Source organism: Arachis ipaensis, chromosome B7 (genome assembly GCF_059453495.1).
Source record: "Arachis ipaensis isolate K30076 ecotype BB chromosome B7, ASM5945349v1, whole genome shotgun sequence".
In the NCBI taxonomy this organism is placed as follows: domain Eukaryota; kingdom Viridiplantae; phylum Streptophyta; class Magnoliopsida; order Fabales; family Fabaceae; genus Arachis; species Arachis ipaensis.
Window position 1 is genome coordinate 10,500,488 of NC_142442.1, and position 8,859 is coordinate 10,509,346.

At 36.2% G+C, this 8,859-nt stretch overlaps 3 protein-coding genes across 3 annotated transcripts; all 3 read left to right on the plus strand.

Annotated features, from left to right (window-relative positions):
* The first annotated feature begins 1,050 nt into the window (after positions 1-1,050).
* On the plus strand, positions 1,051-2,874 carry LOC107606646 (uncharacterized). The gene is made up of 4 exons (XM_016308686.1): positions 1,051-1,122; positions 1,383-2,351; positions 2,452-2,532; positions 2,845-2,874. Exons 1-4 carry the CDS (start codon positions 1,051-1,053, stop codon positions 2,872-2,874), a joined length of 1,152 nt encoding a protein of 383 aa, XP_016164172.1.
* A 532-nt stretch (positions 2,875-3,406) lies between these two features.
* LOC107606645 (F-box/kelch-repeat protein At3g06240-like) lies at positions 3,407-5,038 on the plus strand. The gene is made up of 3 exons (XM_016308685.1): positions 3,407-3,769; positions 3,816-4,545; positions 5,004-5,038. Exons 1-3 carry the CDS (start codon positions 3,407-3,409, stop codon positions 5,036-5,038), a joined length of 1,128 nt encoding a protein of 375 aa, XP_016164171.1.
* A 137-nt stretch (positions 5,039-5,175) lies between these two features.
* On the plus strand, positions 5,176-6,302 carry LOC107606644 (uncharacterized). Its single transcript, XM_016308684.1, has 2 exons — positions 5,176-5,294; positions 5,495-6,302. The coding sequence occupies exons 1-2, from the start codon at positions 5,176-5,178 to the stop codon at positions 6,300-6,302; spliced, it is 927 nt and encodes a 308-aa protein (XP_016164170.1).
* Positions 6,303-8,859: the final 2,557 nt, after the last annotated feature.

Here is an 8,859-nt window from a genome sequence, read left to right on the forward strand (position 1 = left end):
GCATTTGAATTTTCACCCTAAAAAATTATATGCTTCATTTTTCCGTAAAATTAACCTTCCAAGAATTAATTGTAAACAATGCTCCGAAGAAAATGGAACACAACTTTACCATATGGAAATTGCAATGCATGCATTCTAGGATTATATATATATTTTCTATGTGCAATTGCCGACATAGTAAGTAAATTTTTCCCTCTGGAAATACATTATTAGAAGGAAAAGTAGGAAGAAAAAAGAAAAAGAAAGTAACCAGAAGGACATGAACATTTTGAAAAATTAATGAAGTTGTTTCACTTGTTTGGTTGGCAAGAAAACAAAGTGAGAGGTCCCCCAATGACCACAACACATGCGAGTGGGCAAAGTGAGTGTTATTACACTTTGCGTTTTTGCGATGCTTATGTCTCCCCCTTTCTTTAATTTAAAGCTGAGAAGGACCACGAAATCTTATCTAAAATCTTGCATCATATTTACCTCTGAATATATGGGACGAAACAACATTCTCTATCAAATTCAACTTGCTTTGACGTATTCTTTTGTTTTATTTTAACTACCCTTCTATATCTCTTCCCTTCACCCTTTATAAGGAATTCCAATTACTCCAATTATTGATTTCATCACTGGATATCATCATACGACTACTTATTATTATTGGCTTCCATTTTTAAATGAATGTCCTTAAGAAGATAATTTCGAATATCTTGTTATTAATTAGTGTACTTTATAAATTAAATTCCTCGTTTTCTTTTATTTAATTCTAGAAGAAAAATATGATGACATCTAAATTACTATTTTAAAGGATTTAAGTTTTTTTTTTTTGGTGTTCAGCCAAAAACTAATTCGCATATTTGAGCTTCGTTTAAAAGTTTGTCGCTAACTAATGAGTTACTGTATGTATGAAGTGAGATTCAAATCTCCAACACTTATTTAAGCGGATTAATGAGGTAAACACTAAACCAACTCAAAAAAATTATGATAGAGGGCGCGTAGAGCGCGACAAGAAAGAGGGCGCATAGAGAGTGATAAGAGTGCAGATGGAATTGCTAAAACAGAATGCAGATAAAACTGTTGAAACAGAATGCAGACGAAACTGCCGGAAGAAAGGAGGCGCAGATAGAATGGCTGGTAAAGAACTGGAATAACCAAAACTGTGGTAGGATTTTCACTTGGATGCATGTAACTAAATCTATGATTATTTATTGTGGGAGGAGGTTGAAAAAGAAGCATGGTGATTTCTAACTTATATATCCTCCTCAAGGAGGATACCATGACTCTGATACCATGATAAAATTTTCATTCTTGGCTTTCAAACAAATAAGTCATCCTTGATTTTGATTATAATGGCTACAATGTCTAACGATGAGTTAATAGAGATATTGTCTTAGTTACCTGCAAAAGCGATCCACAAACTCAAATCTTCTTCAAAACTCTTTTCAGAGCTTCCAGAAACTCCATACTTTGTAGCAAAACAAGCAGAAAACTCATTGAAGAAAGATCGTCCTTCATGCTTCTTCATTCAAAGAGATGACATTCTGAATCACAACGACTGCGTCGAGTTGCATCCTTTGCCGGGAGAGGAACTTTCCTCCTGTGTCCCTGAAAACATGCTACGATTCATCGCAAGCTCGCGGCTCATGATTCTAAGCTCAAGCAACGGTTTACTCCTTTGTCTTCATGGAACAGAATTATTTATCACCATTCCAGCAACTTGTTACCTTTTACATATTCCCCTCCCCAACCACTTGCAGCAGCGAGGGAATCTTCATAGTGTCTCCATGACACTGGAATACGACTCTGAGGATTACAGGTTGATTCTTTTTTACAATGAAGATTGGAGTTCACATTTTGATTGCCATGTTTATAGTCATAAACAAAGTGTTTGGAGCTTAAGGAATAACCGTTTCTTTGCTGGACTTAGGGATTTGAAATTTGGCATGCCTGTGATTTGCAATGGCGCTATTCACTTCATCTCGGATTGCTATAGTTATCTTGCTAAAGATAGCACTCATTTTAGGTATTATATCATGTCTTATAAAATCACGAATGGCGATGAAGATGAACGTGTTGAAACCAAGTTGTTAAGGGTTCCTAAAGATGCAAGAAGGGGCTCCCATGATGACAGTTGCGATATGAATATTTTCAAGTGGGGAGCAGTTGATGGCCATCAAACTATTTTCTTAGTGAAATTGAGAAAGCGTGTATTTACGGTTTGGATTCTAGCAAACTATGAATCGAGTTCGTGGAGAAGGATTATGAAGGTGAGAGTGAAAGGAATGGGTTTAGTGGAACAGAACCCTGAGATCAGACGCTTTACCATTTTGAATGGTGATCTTGTTTTTGCTACGAACAAAAAGGTCTATGCATATGGTTTAACAAGTGAGAAATATATGGTGCTCTCGAAAATTTGTGACCATGGGTGTGACTCTACATTTGTTCGTTTTGTTCTTTATTCAGATACTCTTCGTCTATGTGGAATTGGTGCAAAAAATTTTGCGTCCTTATCTACAATTAAGGAAACATGACCAAGTCGAAAAAGTTAGAATTAGACACATTATAAATGACTTAATTAGGTTTACATAATTAGAGGATGAACAAATCTCTAAATTTTATTTAATATAAAATATATTTAGATTTTGAAATTTTTTATGCCGTAGTTGAATTTAGTTCCATTGTATGATTAACAATTTTAATTTATATAATAATAATAATAATTTTCTCTTACTATTATGGGGAACTCAAGATGATCTTTATCATCCCAAGTAGGAAATGAAGGAGCACAGTTCTTTGTATAAGCATCGAGAATAATGTGGAAAAATTTTAAGATTGACTGCGAATTTGCAAATGCAGCATGTTCTTGATGTGGTTCAGGCACCATGAAAAATTTTTATTTCTTGAATCATTGTTTGAGCATTTTAGTCAATTAAATAGATTTTGATACAGGAACAGTAACAGGGCAGTTAAATGTCAACTTGTGAATATATGACATAGTTTTAAAAAAAGAAAACAAAAGAAAAAAAAGAAAAAATACGCGCGTAGAGCGTAATAAAAGAGGGCGCGTAGAGGCGACAAGAAAGAGGGCGCATGGAGCGCGATAAGAGTGCAGATGGAACTCCTAAAATAGAATGCAGATTAAACTGTTGAAATAGAATGCAGACGGAACTGCCGAAAGAAAGGAGACGCAGACAGAATTGCTGGTAAAGAATCGGGATAACAAAAACTGTGGTAGGATTTTCACTTGGATGCATATAACTAAATCTATGATTATTTATTGTGGGAGGAGGTTGAAAAAGAAGCATGGTGATTTCTAACTTATATATCCTCCTCATGGAGGATACCATGGCTCTGATACCATGATAAAATTTTCATTCTTGGCTTTCAAACAAGTAAGTCATCGTTGATCTTGATCACAATGGCTACAATGGCTAACGATGAGTTAATAGAGATATTGTCTTGGTTACCTGCAAAAGCAATCCACAAACTCAAATCTTCTTCAAAACTCTTTTCACAGCTTCCAGAAACTCCATACTTTGTAGCAAAACAAGCAGAAAACTCATTGAAGAAAGATCGTCCTTCATGCTTCTTCATTCAAAGAGATGACATTCTGAATCACAACGACTGCGTCGAGTTGCATCCTTTGCCGGAAGAGGAACTTTCTTCCGGCGTCCCTGAAAACATGCTACAATTCATCGCAAGCTCGCGGCTCAAGATTCTAAGCTCAAGCAACGGTTTACTCCTCTATCTTCATGGAACAGAATTATTTATCATCAATCCAGTAACTTGTTACCTTTTACACATTCCCCACCCCCAACCACTTGCAGCAGCGAGAGAATCTTCATAGTGTCTCCATGACACTGGAATGCGACTCTGATGATTACAGGTTGATTCTTTTTGACAATGAAGATTGGAGTTCACATTTTGATTGCCATGTTTATAGTCATAAACAAGGTGCTTGGAGCTTAAGGAAGAACCGTTTCTTTGCTGGATCTAGGGATTTGAAATTTGACATGCCTGTGATTTGCAATGGCGCCATTCACTTCATCTCGGATTGCTACAGTTATCTTGCTAAAGATAGCACTCATTTTAGGCCTTATATCATGTCTTATAAAATCACGAATGGCGATGAAGATGAACGTGTTGAAACCAAGTTGTTAAAGGTTCCTAAAGAAGCAAGAAGGGGCTCCCATGATGACAGTTACGATATGAATATTTTCAAGTGGGGAGCAGTTGCTGGCCATCAAACTATTTGCTTAGTGAGATTGAGAAAGCGTGTGTTTACGGTTTGGATTCTAGCAAACTATGAATCGAGTTCGTGGAGAAGGATCATGAAGGTGAGAGTGAAAAGAATGGGTTTAGTGGAACAGAACCCTGAGATCAGAGGCTTTACCATTTTGAATGGTGATCTTGTTTTTGCTACGAACAAAAAGGTCTATGCATATGTTTTAACTAGTGAGAAATATATGGTGCTCTTGAAAATTTGTGACCATGGGTGTGACTCTACATTTGTTGGTTTTGTTCCTAATTCAGATACTCTTCGTCCATGTGGAATTGGTGCGAAAAATTTGCGTCCTTATCTATAATTAAGGAAACATGACCAAGTCGAAAAAGTTAGAATTAGACACATTATAAATGACTTAATTAGGTTTACATAATTAGAGGATGAACAAGACTTTGAATTTTATTTAATATCAAATATATTTAGATTCTGAATTTTTTTTTTGCCGTGGTTGAATTTAGTTCCATTGTATGATTAACAATTTTAATTTTTATAATAATAATAATTTTCCCTTATTATAATGGGGAACTCAAGATGATCTTTATCATCCCAAGTAGGAAATGAAGGAGCACAGTTCTTTGTATAAGCAAGGAGAATAATGTGAAAAAATTTTAAGGTTGACTGCGAATTTGCAAATGCAGCATGTTCTTGATGTGGTTCAGGCTCCATGAAATTTTTTATTTCCTGAATCATTGTTTGAGCATTTAATTCAATTAAATATATTTTGATACAGGTGCAGTAACAGGGCAGTTAACTGTCAACTTGTGAATATATGCCATAGTTTAAAAAAATAAAAAAAATAAAAAATACACGTGTAGAGCGCAATAAAAGAGGGCGCGTAGAGCGCTACAAGAAAGAGGGCGCATAGAGCGCGATAAGAGTTTAGACGAAACTGTTAAAACAGAATGCAGATTAAACTGCAGAAACAGAATGCAGACGGAACTGCCAGAAGAAAGGAGATGCAGACGGAATTGCTGGTAAAGAACCGGGATAATCAAAACTGTGGTAGGATTTTCACTTGGATGTATGTAACTAAATCTATGATTATTTATTGTGGGAGGAGGTTGAAAAAGAAACATGGTGATTTCTAACTTATATATCCTCCTCAAGGAGGATACCATAGCTCTGATACCATGGTAAAATTTTCATTCTTGGCTTTCAAACAAGTAAGTCATCGTTGACCTTGATCACAATGGTCTACAATGTCTAACGATGAGTTAATAGATATATTGTCTTGGTTACCTGCAAAAGCAATCCACAACTCAAATCTTCTTCAAAACTCTTTTCAGAGCTTCCAGAAACTCCATACTTTGTAGCAAAACAAGCAGAAAACTCATTGAAGAAAGATTGTCTTTCATGCTTCTTCATTCAAAGAGATGACATTCTGAATCACAACGACTGCATCGAGTTGCATCCTTTTCCGGGAGAGGAACTTTCCTCCGGCGTCCCTGAAAACATGCTACGATTCATCGCAAGCTCGCGGCTCAAGATTCTAAGCTCAAGCAACGATTTACTCCTCTGTCTTCATGGAACAGAATTATTTATCATCAATCCAGCAACTTGTTACCTTTACACATTTCCCACCCCCAACCACTTGCAACAGCGAGGGAATCTTCATAGTGTCTCCATGACACTGGAATACGACTCTCATGATTACAGGTTGATTCTTTTTGACAATGAAGATTGGAGTTCACATTTTGATTGCCATGTTTATAGTCATAAACAAGGTGCTTGGAGCTTAAGGAAGAACCGTTTCTTTGCTGGATCTAGGGATTTGAAATTTGACATGCCTGTGATTTGCAATGGCGCCATTCACTTCATCTCGGATTGCTACAGTTATCTTGCTAAAGATAGCACTCATTTTAGGCCTTATATCATGTCTTATAAAATCACGAATGGCGATGAAGATGAACGTATTGAAACTAGGTTGTTAAGGGTTCCTAAAGAAGCAAGAAGGGGCTCCCATGATGACAGTTGCAATATGAATATTTCAAGTAGGGAGCAGTTGCTGGCCATCAAACTATTTGCTTAGTGAGATTGAGAAAGCGTGTGTTTACGGTTTGGATTCTAGCAGACTATGAATCGAGTTCGTGGAGAAGGATCATGAAGGTGAGAGTGAAAGGAATGGGTTTCGTGGAACAGAACCCTGAGATCAGAGGCTTTACCGTTTTGAATGGTGATCTTGTTTTTGCTACGAACAAAAATGTCTATGCATATGGTTTAACTAGTGAAAAATATATGGTGCTCTCGAAAATTTGTGACCATGGGTGTGACTCTACTTTTGTTCGTTTTGTTCCTTATTTAGATACTCTTCGTCCATGTGGAATTGGTGCCAAAAATTTGCGTCCTTATCTACAATTAAGGAAACATGACCAAGTCGAAAAAGTTAGAATTAGACACATTATAAATGACATAATTAGGTTTACATAATTAGAGGATGAACAAGACTCTGAATTTTATTTAATATCAAATATATTTAGATTCTGAATTTTTTTTTGCTGTGGTTGAATTTAGTTCCATTGTATGATTAACAATTTTAATTTTTATAATAATAATAATTTTCTCTTATTATTATGGGAAATTCAAGATGATCTTTATCATCCCAAGTAGGAAATAAAGGAGCACAGTTCTTTGTATAAGCAAGGAGAATAATGTGGAAGAATTTTAAGATTGACAGTGAATTTGCAAATGCAGCATGTTCTTGATGTGGTTTAGGCTCCATGAAAATTTTTTATTTCTTGAATCATTGTTTGACCATTTTAGTCAATTAAATAGATTTTGATACAGGTACAGTAATAGGGCAGTTAAATGTCAACTTGTGAATATATGCCATAGTTTAAAAAAAAGTAAAAAAAGAAAAAAAAAAGAAAAAATACGCGCGTAGAGCGCAATAAAAGAGGGCGCGTAGAGCGCGACAAGAAAGAGGGCGCATAGAGCGCGATAAGAGTGCAGATGGAACTGCTAAAATGGAATACAGATTAAACTGCTGAAACAGAATACAGACGAAACTGCCGGAAGAAAGGAAGCGCAGACGGAATTGCTGGTAAAGAACCGGAATAACCAAAACTGTGGTGGGATTTTCACTTGGATGCATGTAACTAAATCTATGATTATTTATTGTGGGAGGAGGTTGAAAAAGAAGCATGGTGATTTCTAACTTATATATCCTCCTCAAGGAGGATACCATGACTCTGATACCATGATAAAATTTTCATTCTTGGCTTTCAAACAAGTAAGTCATCGTTGATTTTGATCACAATGGCTACAATGTTTAACGATGAGTTAATAGAGATATTTTCTTGGTTACCTGCAAAAGCAATTCACAATTTCAAATCTTCTTCAAAACTCTTTTCAGAGCTTCCAAAAACTCCATACTTTGTAGCAAAACAAGCAGAAAACTCATTGAAGAAAGATCGTCCTTCATGCTTCTTCATTCAAAGAGATGACATTCTGAATCACAACGACTGTGTCGAGTTGCATCCTTTGCTGGGGAGAGGAACTTTCCTCCGGCGTCCCTGAAAACATGCTACGATTCACAAGCTCGCGGCTCAAGATTCTAAGCTCAAGCAGCGGTTTACTCCTCTGTCTTTATGGAACAGAATTATTTATCATCAATCCAGCAACTTGTTACCTTTTACACATTCCCTACCCCAACCACTTGCAGCAGCGAGGGAATCTTCATAGTGTCTCCATGACACTAGAATGCGACTCTGATGATTACAGGTTGATTCTTTTTGACAATGAAGATTGGAGTTCAAATTTTGATTGCCATGTTTATAGTCATAAACAAGGTGCATGGAGCTTAAGGAAGAACCATTTCTTTGCTGGATCTAGGGTTTTGAAATTTGACATGCCTGTGATTTGCAATGGCGCCATTCACTTCATCTCGGATTGCTACAGTTATCTTGCTAAAGATAGCACTCATTTTAGGCATTATATCATGTCTTATAAAATCACGAATGGCGATGAATAAGAACGTGTTGAAACCAAATTGTTAAGGGTTCCTAAAGAAGCAAGAAGGGGCTCCCATGATGACAGTTGCTATATGAATATTTTCAAGTGGGGAGCAGTTGTTGGCCATCAAACTATTTGCTTAGTGAGATTGAGAAAGCGTGTGTTTACGGTTTGGATTCTAACAAACTATGAATCGAGTTCGTGGAGAAGGATCATGAAGGTGAGAGTGAAAGGAATGGCTTTAGTGGAACAGAACCCTGAGATCAGAGGCTTTACCATTTTGAATGGTGATCTTGTTTTTGCTACAAACAAAAAGGTCTATGCATATGGTTTAACTAGTGAGAAATATATGGTGCTCTCGAAATTTTGTGACCATGGGTGTAACTCTACATTTGTTCGTTTTGTTCCTTATTCAGATACTCTTCGTCTTTGTGGAATTGATGCCAAAAATTTGCGTCCTTATCTACAATTAAGGAAACATGACCAAGTCGAAAAAGTTAGAATTAGACACATTATAAATGACTTAATTAGGTTTACATAATTAGAGGATGAACAAGACTCTGAATTTTATTTAATATCAAATATATTTAGATTCTGAAATTTTTTTTGCCGTGGTTGAATTTAGTTCCATTGTA

Excerpts from the sequence above, each read along its gene's own strand:
- LOC107606645 (XM_016308685.1), top strand. The coding sequence starts at position 3,407 with ATGGCTACAATGGCTAACGATGAGTTAATAGAGATATTGTCTTGGTTA. Across the intron at positions 3,770-3,815 it reads AATTATTTATCATCAATCCA|CAGCGAGAGAATCTTCATAG; the intron begins GTAACTTGTTAC and ends AACCACTTGCAG. Across the intron at positions 4,546-5,003 it reads TCTTCGTCCATGTGGAATTG|GTGCAGTAACAGGGCAGTTA; the intron begins GTGCGAAAAATT and ends ATTTTGATACAG.
- LOC107606646 (XM_016308686.1), top strand. The coding sequence starts at position 1,051 with ATGCAGATAAAACTGTTGAAACAGAATGCAGACGAAACTGCCGGAAGA. Across the intron at positions 1,123-1,382 it reads AGGCGCAGATAGAATGGCTG|TTACCTGCAAAAGCGATCCA; the intron begins GTAAAGAACTGG and ends ATATTGTCTTAG. Across the intron at positions 2,352-2,451 it reads TTTTTGCTACGAACAAAAAG|ATACTCTTCGTCTATGTGGA; the intron begins GTCTATGCATAT and ends TTCTTTATTCAG.
- LOC107606644 (XM_016308684.1), top strand. The coding sequence starts at position 5,176 with ATGCAGATTAAACTGCAGAAACAGAATGCAGACGGAACTGCCAGAAGA. Across the intron at positions 5,295-5,494 it reads GGTAGGATTTTCACTTGGAT|ATATATTGTCTTGGTTACCT; the intron begins GTATGTAACTAA and ends ATGAGTTAATAG.